General features: G+C 47.3%; 2 protein-coding genes across 2 annotated transcripts in view; one reads left to right on the top strand and one right to left on the bottom strand.

Moving 5' to 3' along the window:
* Positions 1–1,674, top strand: part of Abcc6 (ATP binding cassette subfamily C member 6) — a 62,561-nt gene extending 60,887 nt beyond the window's left edge. The window contains exon 32 of the mRNA XM_059276537.1: positions 1,485–1,674. The gene's annotated coding sequence lies outside the window, so the exon portion shown is untranslated. The remainder of the gene's footprint in view (positions 1–1,484) is intronic.
* A 6,018-nt stretch (positions 1,675–7,692) lies between these two features.
* On the bottom strand, positions 7,693–10,528 carry LOC131919889 (serum amyloid A-1 protein). Its single transcript, XM_059274332.1, has 3 exons — positions 10,310–10,528; positions 8,312–8,450; positions 7,693–7,958 (listed from the first exon to the last, which is right to left on the bottom strand). The coding sequence occupies exons 1-3, from the start codon at positions 10,485–10,487 to the stop codon at positions 7,820–7,822; spliced, it is 456 nt and encodes a 151-aa protein (XP_059130315.1). The 5' UTR covers positions 10,488–10,528; the 3' UTR covers positions 7,693–7,819.
* Between the last annotated feature and the right edge of the window lie 6,885 nt (positions 10,529–17,413).

Below are 17,413 nucleotides of genomic sequence, written 5' to 3'. Positions count from 1 at the left end.
CCAACCTGGCAACAGGCTTCGGTCGGTGTTTGCAGCATCAATCCAGACCGCAGCTTCTTCTTATTCATTTCCCTGTCTCGGTAACAGCCTAGGTTTTGCTGCTCGGCATTTCTGCTTTGTGTCCAGACGTCTTTCCTTTATCACCTTTCTGTCCTTGTTCTTTGCAGCCTTTGTCTTCCTTCTGCCTCTCAGCTCCCTGTCGGGTCCACTGATCTCTAAAGAAGTCTCCATCAACACAATTCACTAGGAAAGAAGACAAGACACAGGAGGAGCTGAGAGCTGGCTCAGTCGTTAAGAACACTTCTTATTCCTGCAGAAGACCCAGGTTCCGATCCCAGCTCTCCCAAGGTGGCTCACAACCATCCATAATGCCAGTTCTGGGGGATCTGACTCCCTCATTTGACCTCTGAGGGAACCAGGCATGCATATGGTGTACATACATACATGTAGGCAAAACACTCATACACATAAAAAGAAAAGCTATTATTAAGCCTCCACAATGAAGGCTCCACATGGTCCCAGCATTGTGTACAAACAAGTGTCCCGAGAAGAGGTTGGGAGATGAAGTGCAGCCACACCCTTGCCTGACCAGCTGGTGCACACATCTGTCCTCATGCCACAGGAAGTCTGTTACAGGGCAGTTGAGTCGGGAATATACCTCAGCCAGGGCCAAAAGCCTGGCTAGTGAATCTTCCAGGACACAGCTGCTGGGACCTGGGACCAGCAAATTGTCTCCTTCTGAACGTCAGGGCCCTTCTTGGAGCCTCGGCTTCTGTTAAAGCTCACAGAGCACAGATGCATAGGGCTGACTTGGTTTGTACAGGATGCATAAAGGGCTTTGACTATCGTGTCTGCAAATGTCCTGACATGCCTGAGATGAGGTGCAGGGAGCCAAGTTCTCTAAACTGATGGCAGAAGCAGCACCTGGAAGTTCTTTGTGTGGTGTTTGTTTGTTTGTTTGTTTGAGACAGGGTTTGAGACTAATATGGCTAATATAGCTCTGGCTGACCTGGAGCTTGCTATATAAACCAGGCTGACTTTGAACTCACAGAGATCCACCTGCCTCTGTCTCTCCTGTGCTGGGGCTAAAGGTGTGCATCACCACATCCCACCCATCTTGAAGTTCTATCTGATTAAAACATTTGATGCTGGGCAGTGGTGGTGTGTGCCTTTAATCTGGAAATTTGGAGGCAGAGACAGGTGGATTTCTGTAAACTTGATGCCAGCCTGGTCTGTCTACAAAGCGAGTTCCAGGACAGCCAGGACTACACAAAGAAACCCTGTCACAAAAAAAGTTTAATGTAATAAATAAATAAAATAAAATACCACTTGGTTTCTAGAAACCAACATATCCTATCTCACCTCTGAACAATTATACTCAATGTGACTAGTAAACTGAATTATAAGCTATATGATATAACTTTTGTCCCTATATCTGTATAAATTTATAATATATTCATTCTGTCAATTCTCTTCCTCTGCAGAACCCTAATGCAGCTGCTGAGATGCACCAAGGCCACTACAGCTGTGGGAACATTGCACCAGACTCTGTCTGGAGCTGGTGGCAGAATTTGGCAGAAGGCAGACACAGGTAGATCTCTATGAGCTCGAGGCCAGACAGACTAGATAGTGAGACCTTGTCTCAAAAATAAATAAAAATAACTTGACAGTGTTGTTCGAATCTTAGAAGGTCTTTTAATAAAAATCCCAGAGCCAGATATCAGGGTGAAAGCTGAAAGATCAGAGAAGTAGAAGAGCCAGTCACTAGTTCTTACCTTTACATAATCCTCAGCCTAGAGAGAATGAGTTCCTGTTTCCTCATGCATTATATACCTTTCTCTGCCCTGCCATATTACTTCCTGGGATTAAAGGCGTGTGTGCTTCCCAAGCAAAGGCATGAGATCTCAAGTGCTGGGATTAAAGGTGTGTGCCACCACTGCCTGACCTCTATGTCTAATCTAGTGGCTGGCCCTGTTCTCTGATCCTCAGGCAAGTTTATTAGGGTACACAATGTATCACCACGTGGCAGAGTCATCCACATGCTGCTGGTCTCACAGGAATGGAATATACAAGAGCTATGGGTCGTGGAGGCTTAAGGCAAGGTTATAGAAAGCTGCTGAGGCCAAGCAATAAGTGGCAGACTTAGATCCCCATAAGGTGGCCCTGGGAGTTCACTGCATGAAGTCGTTAAGGAAAGTGAAACCTAAATTGCAGTGGAAATCCGAGGATGTTGGAGGTACTAGGAATGTGGAACATCTGCCAAGAACAGCTGCAGGCATGAAGTGGAGCCAGCCCGAGAGAGAGGTCTCTTGTACGCAGGTGGGGAGTGGGGGAGTGGAGGGGGCGCTACCAAAGACTCGGAGCCCGGATAAAGAGTGGAGCTGCAGGGCTGGTGTTCACGTTGCTGGATTCTGGTCTTGCTTTGGTCTGATCTTTCCTTGCTGTGCTCACATTCCCCCCTTTGAACTGAATGCTGACGCTGTGCCACCGCATACTGAAAATACTAGCTTGGATGTGCAGAGGCTAACGTTAAGAGCTTGCCCAGGTCTCACAGAGACTCTGCACTTAAAGTTTTGAAGTGTTAGAAAGGTTAAGACGCTGGAGGCTGTTAGAGACAGACTACATGCCTCGTTGCACTATGATCGTCAGACGGTGGTGCCTGGGCAGAATGTTAGTCTACGGTGATATGTTTCAAGCTCACGATGGGTGGATTTGTGCTGGTTAATCTTTATTTTCTACCCAACTGGATTTATAATCCTAGGAGACACACCTGTGGGGATGTCTATGAGGGCATTTCCATGTTATTAAAATTGGGGAGGGAAGACCCACACTGAATGTGGCCAGCACCATCCCATGGACTGGGGTCCCTGACCAAATACAGAGGGAAAAATGGACCATGAACTGACCACCAGCATTCACTGCTCTGCTTCCTGACTGGATCCAACATAACCATGGGATTCAGCCTCCTGCAGCCCCGACTCCCACCATGATGGACTATATCTTCAGACCATGAGCCTAAAGAGACCCTTGCTTTCTCGGGCTGCTTCTGTCAGCCCTGTATCGCAGTGATGAGAACTGTACCTGGCGGTCCTGAGCAGCTCCTCAAGCAGACCTTTCCCGCCGCTCGTGATGCCACCATGCTGCATTTCTTCCCGGTCTGCCCTTAAGGCCGGTTTAGTAACTCCTTACTTTTTTCCCCCTGCAAAGTGGGAGCCCTCTGGGGGCAGACATCCACAAGCCTGTCTGGCTCCCTAATCATAGGTGAGTGTTGTGTGAAAGGAAGAATGAAAGGCTGCACCTGGTGGCACGGGCATTCTGGAGACTGGAGCAGGAGGATTGCCCCTACTTTGGGGCCAACATGGACTACAAAGTGAATTTAAGGGCAGCCTGAGGCTGCTTGATGGGAAATGGGCTTAATTTCCAATTGCCAAAAAAAAAACCAAACCAAAAAAACCCCCCAAACCTTAAAGAGCTACTTAACGTCTTAGAAGGGAAGGGGTGCACATGAGTAGGGGGACAAGCAGAGTTAGCTTTTTGTTCTGTGTCTGGGTCTTACTAAATTGCTTAGGCTGGCTTCAAATCAATCCTTCTGCCTCAGCCTCCCAAGCACTCGGATACAGGCTTATGCCTCTGTACCTGGCGTTCATCAGTAGTGTTGTTTTTGGTTTTTGTTTTTGTTTTGTTGGGTTTGTTTTGTTTTTTTCGAGACAGGATTTCCCTGTATAGCTCTAGCTGTCCTAGAACTCACTCTGTAGACCAGGCTAGCCTGGAACTCACAGAGATCCGCCTGCCTCTGCCTCCAGAGTGCTGGGATTAAAGGCGTGCACCACCACCGCCCAGCTATCGGTGTGGTTTCTAATGCCTCTCGTGAGAATGAAAAGGAATTCCCAAACGCAATATGCCTTGTGCCACTGTGGCAGCTTACTCCTAGTAACACAGGGTGAGTGTAAGGAAAGTTCATCTAAAAGACTGAAGGCTATAAGCAGCTTAAAGGGGTTGTAACAGCAGGGCTGTCTTTCCGTGGCAGGGGCACTTAAGACCAGTTCTCAGAAACTAGGACACAGCAAACAGCCTCTTCCATCTCCCTGGAAGTGGTCTGCAAAGTGGCTGGTATGCCACAGGGAAAAGGGTGTCCTCGCTGCTGGGGACACCCTGCCTGTCAGAGACCAGAGTGGGAACTATTTTTTTTTCAGTGCCACAGACTGATTCTGTCCAATGCTAAGATGCGCCACATTCTCAGGGAAGAGCTCTTTCTACATGAAAGATGATTTGAAGGTCATGCGTTTGATGTACCTGTCAGCACAAGTGAGGATGCTGACCCAGCCTTCATGTTGCTAGCCTTCAGTAAGTGTGACTAGCAGTGGCACCGAGGATTCTCCTGGCTGTGACCCTGTCTACGCTGTTGTTGAGATCCCTGTCTGTTCTGAGGGCTGGGGGTGGGTGGGTATGCACAGCCTCTGGAAGGAGCCAGAACAACCCACTGCATTTCTGGAGTCTCTAGAATTAGAGATAAATCTCTCTGTCCTCCCAAGCCTGCATAATAATCCTCCCTAACAAAGCATCTGATTCTCTTTTTGAGACATGTAGTCCAGGCTGGCCTTAAACTCTAGCAATCCTCCTGCCTCAGACTCTGGGAGGTAAAAGGTTCTGGAGAACTGAAAATGAATGTACATTCAAACCCAGCCTTTTTCCTAGAACTGGAAGTTACCCAGTGACCTTCATTGGGTACATGGAGAAACAATTCCCTGCATCCCTGAAAGGGAGTGGTACCCAGAAACAAGCTGCTGATTCTTCCACCATGGACATGTCTCATACAAGAGGACGTGGGCACATAGAGGAGGAAGCACTTCTGGGGCTCCACTCACATGACCTTCTAGAAAAAAAATTCCAGGGAGCGCACAATCCCCAACAGCCAGAGCTCAGGGCAGGGTGTGACCGCCAGCCAGTTTAAAAGAACTGCATCAGAAATGGAACCCAGCCTACACCCACAGTACCAAGTGGGGTGATAATTCTGTCAGAACTCATAGAAATGGAGTTAGGCTCGATGCTCAGCTCTAGAGCCCCTGCCTAGAACCCCACACCCAGTGAGGGGTTGGGGGTGCGGATCGTGGTGAGGCCACTGTTCTGCTCTGATGAGACACCACCACCAAGGGCTTGCTCACGGCTGCAGATGGTTAGTCTATGACCACCATGGCGGGAGCATGGCAGCCGGCAAGCAGGCAAGGCACTGGGGAGTAGCTGAAAGCTGACATCCTGATCCGCAGACAGCGGGCAGAGAGGGTGAGACTGAGCCTGTTGGAGCTTTGGAAACTTCAAAGCGCACCCTCAGTGACACACTTCTTCTAACAACGTCACACCTACTCTAACAAGGCCACTTCTCCAAACAGTTCTACTAATTGAAGGCTGTGGTAGTTTGAATGTAATTGGCCCCCATAAGCTCATAGAGAGTGGCGCTCTTGGGAGGTGTGGCCTTGTTGAAGTAGGTGTGGCCTTGTTGGAGGAAGTGTGTCACTGTGGGGGTGGGCTTTGAGGTCTCCTTTGCTTAAGCTTCCCTCAGTGTGACATTCAGGCCACTTCCTGTTGCCTTCTGATCAAAATGTAGCCACCACGTCTGCCCGCACACCGCCGTGCTCCTCACCATGATGATAATGGACTGAACCGCTGCACTGTAAGTCATCACCTTAATTAAATGTTTTCCTTTATAAGAGTTGCCGTGATCACGGTGTCTCTTCACAGCAATAGAAACCCTGACTAAGACAGGGACCAAACATTCAAATGGGTGAGCCTATGGGGACCATTCTCATTCAGACCACCACACTGAGTTCCGTCCCCAGTCCTCTAACTGGGAAAAAAGAAAAAAGGAAAAGAAAGAAAAAAAAAAAGTAACTAAACCCTTGTCGAAATGTGTCCTCGAAAGAGTGACTTTTGTAACAAAATTCAAGAAGAAAGTTTAAAACCCCTGAGAATGAAATGGCATCCTCAATAGTTCTGGGCAGTAGCCATGACAACCTCAAACTACAATCAGTCATGTCTTTGGATTTCCAGAAAATTATGGTAACAGTCATCTTATTCCCCGGCTCCTAAGCTTGTCCCCACACTGCATCCCCCAGCTGGGGTTTTTGCTAATTGACATATAACACAACATTTACCACTTCAACCACGTGGGAGTGTACCACCCTGCAGCCTTGGTTTCATTCGGTTTTGTTCAGCCTCTTTGCCCAGTTCCAGAACCTTCTCAGTGCCCCACAGGAGATACCATACCAGCAAGTACCCAGACTCTGGCAATCAAGAATTTGTCCCTGGATTTGCTCCTCCTGACATTTCACGGAGTGGACTGGGCATCACGTGGCCTTCTGTGGTTGCTCTCTCGTGGGGCAGAGGCTGCCAAGGCACATTCCCGTCGTAGTCTGTCTTGATGCTTCACCTTTTATCCACTGAGGAGTCCTCCCCTCTACCAATGGCCACCTTGTGTTTACCCACCAGTCACCTTCCACTTTTCTCGTGGTCCATAGTGGCTCTGGGAACATTCCTGGATAAGTTTGGATGGACTACCTCTTTTCAACTGCATGGAGTCTGCACCAGGTGTAGTTACAATAATAACTGTTAGCTCATTGAGGAAGTGCAGGGCATCTAGACAGCTGTCCTTGTATCTCAGCCCCAGAGACCATAAACTAGGCTGGGGAACTTCCTGAAGCTTCCCCAGTGCTTGCCACGAGAAGACATCTGTGAGGACCAGGGCACTTGGGAGTACATAAGTGTGGTGCATGTGCTTCAGAGAGAGGGTCTCTAAATGCCCCCATGGGGCAACTGAGGCAGTCCTCCATCACTGAGGCAGTCCTCCATGGGTCTTAGGGTAGGAGTCATGTGTTTAAGAGACAGTTATATCCACTGTTTTATCTTTTTCTGGTGTTTTAATACTTTTGACTGACACACAACTGCACAGATTTATGGGATCTTAAATATCTGAGCCCCAATTTCCAAGATTGGAGAATCTTCAGGGATTGTGTAAAGGGAGCAGCCCCAGGCTATACCTCGAGCCTGGAGCTGGTCACGGCTGGAGTCAGTCCATCATAGGTCAGCATACTTTTGTTTTTTGATAATTTCTTGAAAGTTGTGGGGAGGGAGATGCCAAAGCTTTTCTATCCCAGAGACATATTACAGAATGTGTCTTCTTTCCAGAATTAATTTTACAAAATGGGAGTGACTTGCCTTTTTGGGGGGTTAACATTGTCTATAGAAACATCTAGATCTGAGGCTTTCTTTGTGAAGCATCAATCTCTTAAAACAATTACAGGATGGCTTTGATTTTATCTTCAGTCTTTGTGAGTTATATTTTGCTAAGCAAGAATTTATTGATTATTTTATAGGAAGGACATTGGAAGGAAGGGCCTCATGCATGCTAGGCAATCACTCTGTTATTAGGCTATGTCCTCAGCCCAGAATGTGTTGGTTTTTATCTAGTTTTTAACTTCATAACCAAAACAGTACAGAGCGCTTTCTTGCTATCTGCCTGTGTTTGAGGGGATACATAATACATGTTTTGGTCCATGTATGGACATATAGAGTTATACTCCAACTCCTACCTTTTCATATCTTTCTTTAAAAAACAAAACAGTGGTGTTTCTTGGTCATTCCCATGGCCTACAATCCTCAATATGACTGCCCTGTGCTCTTTCAAATGACAGTAACAAGTTACATTTCACAAGTATTTATTCAACATTTTGGGGTGCTTAGGGATCCAGAGTTTAGGAACTAATTCAAGTCAGTAATTGCCTCTTTCTTGGAGTCTGCATGGCTGGGAACAACATGAAGAGAAAACTCAGTATTTCCTAGGCAGGCCAGGAGGTCGGAAGTAGTTGGGGTCTTTACCACTCCGACCCCACTTGTTGGCAAACTGGTCAGCTCTTGAGTCCTCTGCTCCACGTCCTGTGAACCTCTGAATACCCTCTCTGGCATCACTGCAATCAAGACAGACAAGAAGAAGACCCATAACCAAGCTGATGGCAATGGCCCCACCCTCTGGACTCCCTTCTTCAAGAGATGGCTATAAGAGGAGCCCAGGAACACCAGGGAAGGAGAGGATGGTACTGATTCTGCCTGAATAAACACCTGCTCAGCCCAGGAAGTCACCCTCATGCTGGATGAGCAGCACCAGGGGAGAGAGAGTGGGGTATCATGCATCATTGCCAACCACTCCCAGTACTATGCACAGAAAAGAGGACGGTTAATGGGCAGTGTGCACAGGATGCCGAGGAGAGACCCTCCTGACTGTCCAGAGCAGTCAAGCTCTGCTCACCGAGACCTCTGTTACCTGATCACTTTAGCAGCCCAGGCTCCTCCTGGTCCCCTTTGGGCAGCATCATAGTTCCCTCTAGCATGGAAGTATTTGTCTGAGTTTTTCCAGTTGGCCTCTCTCATGTCAGAGTAAGCCCGCCACATGTCTCTAGTCCCTGGAGAGTTAGGAGAATGAGGAGGAAGATTGCATTTAGGCAAAAGAGAGAGTTAAAACTTCCGTCCAACTCATCCCAATGACTTTGGCCTTTCACAAGCCACAGAAATGTTGCTGGCTTGAAAAGAATAGTTCTTACTTCCCCATGCCTTGCAAAGAGAAGTACTTTTGGGATGAGTTTTATTCTGAGGGATTCCTGTCTTAACTCTGTTGATTTTAGTCTTTGGCTGCTCCAAAAGCATATAGAGGAGAGATGCTCTCTAGGGGATGTTTTATCATGTGATAATGAAGCTCTTTCTGAAATGGCCCAGGGAAACGTCTGTCTATGGTGTGAGACATGAGGCCTCTTCTCTTCCTCTGCTCCCCTCTCTTCTTCTTCCATTTCTTTCCTTTCTCTTATGCTCTCTTCCTTTAGAGACAGCATGCATCTCTATATAACCCTGGCCAGCCTGAAACTCACAATCCTTCTGCCTCAGCCTCCCAAGTGCTACAATCACCACTGCAGCCACAGATCTCTCCTAGCACAGGCCATGGGAGAAACTGCTCTCCGGGCAGAGTGAGTGCAGTTCTGCTCTGACTCCACGGAATGTCCAGGATCTATTGCAACCTGAGGTGTTCTCAGCTCTCCATCAGCGGAGACAACAGTGAGTTCTCTGATACAGGCAGAAACAAGCTGGATGATCAGAGACTCTAGGTGGCAAAGGGCACACTAGGTTTGAAACATCTACATCGTCTCCAAGAACAGGGAAGAGTATTAGCCACCTTGATGGTTATGCAGAAAACCTGAGAAAATGCACGTGGGATGTTCATGGAAGATGCTCAATTTATCATCTCATTTCTCTGCTTCTCAGGAAGGTACCACAAACAGCAAAAGGTGTAAACTAAGGGCAGCTGTGGTGAGCTGTGCACTGAAGGACAGATCCAGCTAACATTAAATGGGAAATATCTTCAAAAGTGACAAGTTAGGAGAAAAGGGAAAGCCCAATATCTAGGTTCATTTAATTTTTATTGTGCTGTGGCTGATGGGATGTATTTCCCTTGGTGACAGTTTCTTGAACATGTCTCAGCCCCAGAAGACCTATATTCCAGGTAAGCAAGTCACTGTCTTCTGTGGGTGGCAGAGGATCTGGAGTGTCCTTCACAGGCAGCTGCCTTCCTCAACCCATGACCTGCTGCTTCTCAGGTCAACAGTGAGTGTGTGCTCATGAAGTCCTCTCTCTGTCCGGGGAGCTGTGTCGTGGATTATGAGGAGCGGGCCAACCTGGGCTAACCTCTGTTCTTCCAGAGGTTTTTGTTGTTGTTAGATAGCTTGTTATGCTTTTTGTGCCTCGGTTTCCTTAAAAGATAGATGTGGCACTACACCACAAGATGAATTTAAAAACTAATTCATTTCCACACATATTGAACAATGCCTTTTCATTATGTGAAAAGTTCAATTAGCCTTGGCTGCTGTCACTGTGGACTGGGGACTGCACTGGTTCTCCTGTGCCTGGCCTAGAACACTAACACTACCCTTGGGATGTACTTCAATTCACAGTCACCAGACATAGACGTGAACTGCCACAAGGGGGCAGCAGATCCCCTCTTCTGTTGGCAAATCTGCACCTTTCAAATACAGATTGTTCCTGCACTCCTGTGGGAAAGCTGCTGTACAAACATTACGTGATCTCAGGCTTGGGATCCTCACAGAAAAAGGTAAACACTGACCAGAAGAGTTCAGAACTACATGGGAAGAGCAACGCAGCTTGTCTACTCATGGAGACTTCACAAGCACGTTATTCCCTTAACGTGGTGGTCCCTGCTCTGGTAAATACTTGGAAGTCACAAATACAACCGCCTGTCCCCATCCTTTGCCCTTACCTTGACCAGCCTCTTTCATGAACTGGAACCATCTTTGGCTGTCAATTCCCAGCACCAAGAAGCAAAAAATGATGGCAATGGATGGCTTCATCCTGCTGTAGGGCCGGGAAAACACAAGGATGAATATGCCATTTCTTTGGGTGGCGGATGCTTCTGTAATGTTGAGCTGTCCTTTCATGCCAGTAACCAATCCCTCTGGATTTTATACATAAACCCACACACGTGTAGAGGTGGATGATATAAGTGGATTCCAGGGAGCTATCTAGCTCCCCATTTCCAGGTTTCATTAGACTCCTACTGACTGAGAGTTTGCAAAGGGACCATTAGCATAAAGCACATTGCATTCCAATCTTGCCAGCCAAAACCCAACTGTATAGGAAGTTTCCAGAGAGGCGTGTAGGGGCTTTATAGCCATCATAGACCTCTGCAGTCTATCTGTAGAGGGCTGACTCCACCCTCCCCTGAATTCACACAGAAGCATACAACAAATCTCCATGATAAAAATATCGCCTCCAGTGAATTCTAATCCATCCGGTAGATTCAGGAAAGAGACAGAGGAGGAAAACACAACAAGTGAATGCTGGCGGGGAAAAGAATCTGCAAAGAGCAAATGTTGGAAAGTTCTGACAACTCACCCTGGGCTGTCGGTTCCTGCTGAGACCTCTGGTGAGTGGTTTGTGTCACTTGTTGAGGAGATGTGGCTGGGGTTATCTATATATACTGTCACTCAGTTAGTGGAGCAATCCCCTGTTTCATCTTGCATAATCCCACTTGGCCGTAATTTATCTTTCAGAACATAAAGATTTCTCTTCACACACAGGTCTGCTTTTCCCAGATTGCACAATCTGGCCATTTTCAGGAATGTGGCAAGTTGGGCTTTCAGAGTCTTCCCCATCCTAACTGGGAATAATCACAATGAGTACTTTCCATCCAATCATGTAGTGCCAATTTCTAAGAGAGGGAAATTAATGTTGGAAAAAGAAATCTGAATATATAATGAATCATGGAGGTGCACGGCAACTCCAAAGGCTGAGCTAAAGTCCTTTCAAAGCATAATTCAGAATTTGCTGGGCCTAGGAAACAGGAGAAAGGAAGGTGGAAACTGACATTTATCATCCACATGGGTAAACTCAACACTGGAAAAGACTTTTCCAGACTCAAGTGTATTTATTCATGAACAGTTGGTATGGAAGATAAGAGAACAGATTAAATTCAGATACTGTGATAAACCAGGAACATGAAACAGTTGTACAGGAATTTGCTTCAAAGTTGTGAAGAAATAACCCACCATAAGCATGCATGAGGAAGGCCCACTGGCTGTGAAATTATGCTAACAGTGGGTTCAGGCAGAAAGTAGCAGAGCACAACAGAGGAATGCTGGGAGGTAGTACCAGGAAACAGCTTTTGGAGCTAGAAAAGCAACACTAGGTTTTGCTACATGCATTTGTCTTGTAAAGAAAATCCATTCAGGCAATCAGGGAACTACAATTCATTTTGTATCCCCACCCCTTTATTCAACAGAAAAAATTAAATACGCTGACTTCCCTGGAGAAGGAAGGGATATAGATAGCTACAAGATGGTGGATATCACATTTGTTCCTCTGTTCTAAGGGACCCGGGGCTGGAAGCCTGAGGACAGCAGTAAGGCCAAAAGACCCACCCAGAAAGAAATAGCTCGGGTTTTTTGCCTGAAATTGTTTCTTACCAGAAGAGGAATGTTAATATTTCAATGGAGAAACAAGTTGATGTAGACAAACCGTGTAAGCTGGAAGATGGTGACTAATAGCCAGGAAGAAGGAATAACAGCCGAAGAGAATGGAAGGGAAGAGCTTTTTGTTGGACTACAAACCAGGGGGCGGTATGGTGGTGGAGGATGTGGGTAAAAGTGGTGCAGGATGAAGCAGGTCAGGCCAGGGTGGGCACCATGTTTGAGAATCGTCCTAGATTAGAGCTGTTGGGAATGAAGCCTCTTTCTAGGTTTGTCCTTTGTTTTAGTTGTTTTGGGCACTATGACATGACAGCTGTAATGGGAAAAGCTGTCAAATGATGTCTCTTTAGTCTCTTGGTCCTTAGCCAAGGCACTGCCAAGCCACATTTGGCTACTCCTTACACGACTTCCATCCCTTGGGAAAGGGATTCTTTAGTGCCTGAGGTCCGGCTGGCTTGGCTCACATTGTTCTAACAGTAGGCAGTGAGCAGCAGCTACAACCTCCCACACCACACGCCCTGGTTGTGGACCTGCTTGGGGAGGTGCTTCACAGAAGACTGCACATAAAAGCAGCCAGTCTTCTGTCCTGACTCCTTGGGATAGACATTTGTTGCCAGTGATTATGTACTGACCTCCTCAGCCATTCTCCATTCAAAATTCACTTCCCACATGTCCACTCTTTCAATCCACCCTTCTCCTCCTCTTTTACTTTGGTTTTACTTTATGTGTATTTTTCCTGGATGTATGTGCATGCACCACATACATGCCTGGTGCCTGTGAAGGTCAGAAGAGCATGTCAGTTCCCCTGGAACTCGTGTTAGAGATGGTTGTGAGCCAATATGTGAGAGCTGGGAATGAACCCAGATTCAATTAACTGCTGAACCATCTCTCCAGTCCCTGCCCTCTTCTTTGATAGAAATATTAGAAAACAAGAGAATTCTTTCCTAGACATGAAGAAGAGCTTTTCATATGAACTTTTTCTTTATTAATAATAATTTAACTAGTTCTTTAAGGATTTTATCCAATGAATTTTGATGGTATTCACTCCTGATCTCCAACTCCACTCTCACCTCCCTACCCACCCAACTTAAAGTTTTCTTCTTTTTTTCCCTTCATCAAGTCCAGTTTGTATGAGCCAACTAGTCTTGGCGATGGGGTCTGCCCTAGAGGTTGGTCAACAAGGGTCATACCATTAAAGAAAGTTGACTCTTCCTCTCCTACCAGCTATCCAATGCCAATAACTTCTCAGCTAGGGGTGGGATTTTGTGTCCACCTCACCCCCTCCAAGCTGAGATTTCGTCTGCTTTGAGCTTGCACAGGTCTTGTTCATGCTGTCACAATCCCTGTGAGTTCACCTGTGTCTGGAAAACACTCTGTCCTTAAAGTCATCCACCACCTCTACCTCTTACATTCTTTCTGCCCCTATTCCAAGAAGAGCCCTGAGCCTGGGGAATGGGGTGTGATAGGTGTGTCCAGGGATGTTTTTCTTTATTGTTCATTTTATTATCACACAAAGTTGCCCCTTGTTCATTCCTAATGTGTCTCCATGGAATGGGATCTCGCGAGAAGACCACTGTCTGTTTGTCTCGCTATCATCCAGACATTTCTCTTGGTTCCTTAAGCAGGTGATGAATAAATATAAAAATGCACTCATCTGTGCATTCTGCAAGCTTATTTACTTAAACTGGAAGAGGATTTTAGAGGACTCTAAATGTTTGAGAGAAGCATGCCAGTTTGGATGGTTCTGAGTCTAGCCCACATTGAATAAACACAGATTGATCCACAGTGCATTGCATCTCTCCAGCACATGCAGGAACAACCCACATCAGACCCAACACTAACTTACTGTAAATGGACCCAACCTGCGTTTCCCGTAGATTACTCCATAGCATTGGACTATTGCCTGCAAGTTTGCAAGGACTCCACCAACAAGGAACTTGGGTCTAAATACATGTTCTCAGAGTGTGAACCTGGATTTTCTTTCCCATAACCAGAAATTTCAAAATGTAGACCTGGAAAAGTCGAGAATTGCACAATGCCTTCTTTGGCAGCTGGGTTTGAAATTTTGCTGATGAACCCCTTTCTCCTGTTGCCTGCACCTGAGAGGATGAAGAGGCTCTGATTGTTCCACACCCTGGAGAATTTGTGCAATAAACTGAGCCCGACCTCAGAGCCCCCAAAGTCTGGGAGGAGGCAGAGCGCAGGCTCTCAGTCCCAACCTCTCCTTCACCTCTCACTCCTGCTCTTGTGCATGTGGAGAGAACTCAGGGAGTGGACAGGACAGCTAACCCACACTGCTTGAGGGGGCCTTAGAGCTGACCTGCCGTTAGAGTTGAACCAGGACTGCAGGGACTTTGAGTAGCCAACAGGACTAGAGTTGCTCTTCTGTGAGGAAAAAAAGTAGTTGCAGAGTTAGATCTCTTCATGTGGGTTCAGGTGCCCAGAAGAAAAGGACAAGCCTCCTGAGTCCTCAGCAAGTTTCATAGCAGGTGATACAGCCTGCCAGCTGACCCCACACCCTGCCTGGCAGACAGGAGTGTGGTGAGGGGGTCCCAGGGGAAACCCCTGAACACCCTGGTGCTTGCTCCTCATCTTGGTATTTTGGAAGGATGGAATGGCCCATATCATCAGAGTTTGAAGGGTATTGGTGTGCCAGACAGATAGGGTGATGTTCTATTTCTCTCTGCCACTTGGTCACTCGGGTTGGAAACTTAGGCTAGGTGAAGGTAGGCAAACCCTTCCTCAGGGAGCAGTGGGTGCAGCTGCTCCTCTTTCTGGTAATAACCTCCACTGCTGAGGGGGCTCATGAGGAGGTGAAATTCCTCTCAGGAGCAGCCACGCACACCATTTCTGCAGAGACCCCCAGGTCAACAGAGAATGTTAGCGTGATTAGGAGTACGTCAGACTCTGCCGAGGCCCTGGTGATACTCCCTCCCTACAGCATTCCCCTCCCCCAAGTCCTGAGGGTGGGAGCCAAGGTGGAAAGACACCTCCAAGTCACTTGCATGGGAAGACCCTCTGGTCTTCACTCCTCCAAGTGTCCCAACAGCCAACTAGCCTGTAATGTGGAAGGTCACCTTAAAGCAGACCTGTCACTGCAGTTGAAACAGGACTGCAGGGACTTCCAATGGCCAACAGTGACTCAGTGCTAAGGACAGAGAGGAGAATTTTACCTTCACAGTCAAACCAGGGTTGGGAAAACAAAGGCAGTTTGTGGTGAAGCCTCCTAAACCAGCACTCTAAACTGGCTGTGTTTAGGCAGCATGTGTCAGTTTTCCGACTATGTTCCTTTGCACTTGGGACATCTGTACCACATCCTCTTCCCCCAGGGCTCACAGACCACTGCAGAAGAGGAGAGAGAAGGACTGCAAGAGGCAGACATGACTACAGGGAAGTTGTTTTCCAGACACAGCCCCTGCTCACACATGTAGACTCATAGCACAGCAATCATGACAGTGCACAGCATCTGCACAAGCTCAGGCCAGACCGCATCCCAGCATGGAGAAGGGAGATGGGCACAAAGTCCCGGCCCTAGCCAAGGAACTATTGACAATTGATAGCTGCTGGGAGAGGGAGAGTGGGTTTTCTTTAAGGGTTCAGGCCTAGCAAGTTAGCCATGCTGTGGTGAAAGGCCACACACCCAAGGGTATATGAGCAGAAAAATTAGATTGGTAGATTAAAAAATCTATGAGAACACAAAGGTGGGTGGGTAGAGAAGGCAGGGTAGACCTGGGAGGAGTGGGGAGAGAACTATCATGTCTTCTATTGCTGTAATAAACGCCGTGACTGGGGTGGCTGGAATGAAAACGGTCCCATAGGCTCAAACATTTGAATGCTTGGTCCACAGTTGCTAGAACTGTTTGGGGAGTGTTAGGAGATGTGGCTTCGTTGAAAGAGGTGTGTCACTAGGGTTGGGATTTGAGATTTTAAAAGCCCACACACCACTGCCAGTGAATGCTCTCTCTCTCTCTGTCTCTCTGTCTCTCTGTCTCTCTGTCTCTCTGTCTTTCTCTCTGTCTCTCTCTGTGTCTCTCTGTCTCTGTCTCTATCTCTCTCTCCCTCTCTCTCTCCCTCCCTCTCTGTCTCTGTCTCTGTCTCTGTCTCTGTCTGTCTCTCTCTCTGCTTCTCGTGGTTGTTATCTTAACATGTAAGTCTCGGCTACTGCTCCAGCACCATGCCTGTCAGCCTGCTGCCATGCTCCCTGCCATGGTGGACTCACCTTCTGAACTGTAATCCAGCCCCCAATTAAATGCTTTCTTCTCTAAGTTGTCTTGATCACGATGTTTTGTCACAACAATAGAAAAGTTACTAAGGCAATGACCAAAAGTAACTTGTGGTGGAAAGAGTTTACATGGCTTGTGGGTCACATACAGTCCATCATCAGGGGAAACCAAGGCAGGAACTCAAGGCAGTAACCTGGAATCAGAGGCCATGGAGGGATGCTGCTTACCCTCTTATTCTCCATGGCTTGCTCAGCCCCATTCTCTTTGGTTTGTTTTTTTTGTTTGTCTTTTGTTTTTGTTTTTTGAGACTGGGCTTCTCTGTGTAGACCTGGCTGTCCTGGAACTCACTCTGTAGACCACATTGGCCTTGAACTCAGAGATCTGCCTGCCTCTGCCTCCAGAGTGCTGGGATTAAGTGTATGCAGCACCACTGCCCTGCCCTGCCCCATTTTCTTATACAACCCAGTACCAACTGCCAAAGGGCAGCACTGTCCCAGTGGCCTAGGACCTCCCACACCAATCACTTATCAGGAAAATGCCCAACAAGGCAGGGCAAGATGACCCACACCTTTAGTTCCAGCATTCCAGAGAATATTTGTGAGTTTGGGGACAACTTAGTCTACATAGCCAGTCCCATGCCAACCAGGGCTACATAGTGAGAACCTGCTTTGAGAGAAGAGAGAGAGAGAGAGAGAGAGAGAGAGAGAGAGAGAGAGAGAGAGAGAGAGAGAGAGAGAGATTTCTCGATCGAGGCTTCTCTTCCCTGGTACCTCTAGCTTGTGTCTAGTTGACAAAAGGCTAACCAGGAAGAGGGTGAAAGTGATAAAGTACTTTATTGGAAATTCTCAAAGAAATAATAAAAAGGGAGGGGAAAAAGAGAACTAAGTTCCAATCTGCTCATCTAACTTTGCCAGGCATGCTTTTACACACACGCATGAACGAGCTTACGCGCACGCGCGCGCGCACACACACACACACACACACACACACACACACACACCTTGCTCTCCCAGTGCCTGTAGCATTAGGACTTTTTCAGACATGGACTTTGAGATCGGGGAGAGGGGATTTGGATGGCACCCCTCGGGTCACTGTTTCACTCTTTCAGCAACACTTGGCTGCTGTTAGCTAGGCAGAGCACTCTGACTGGGAAATCTGCCCCAACCTGAGGTA

The sequence above is a fragment of the Peromyscus eremicus genome, chromosome 1 (assembly GCF_949786415.1).
Source record: "Peromyscus eremicus chromosome 1, PerEre_H2_v1, whole genome shotgun sequence".
Classification (NCBI taxonomy): Eukaryota; Metazoa; Chordata; class Mammalia; order Rodentia; family Cricetidae; genus Peromyscus; species Peromyscus eremicus.
This window is presented reverse-complemented; position numbering and strand designations above follow the sequence as displayed.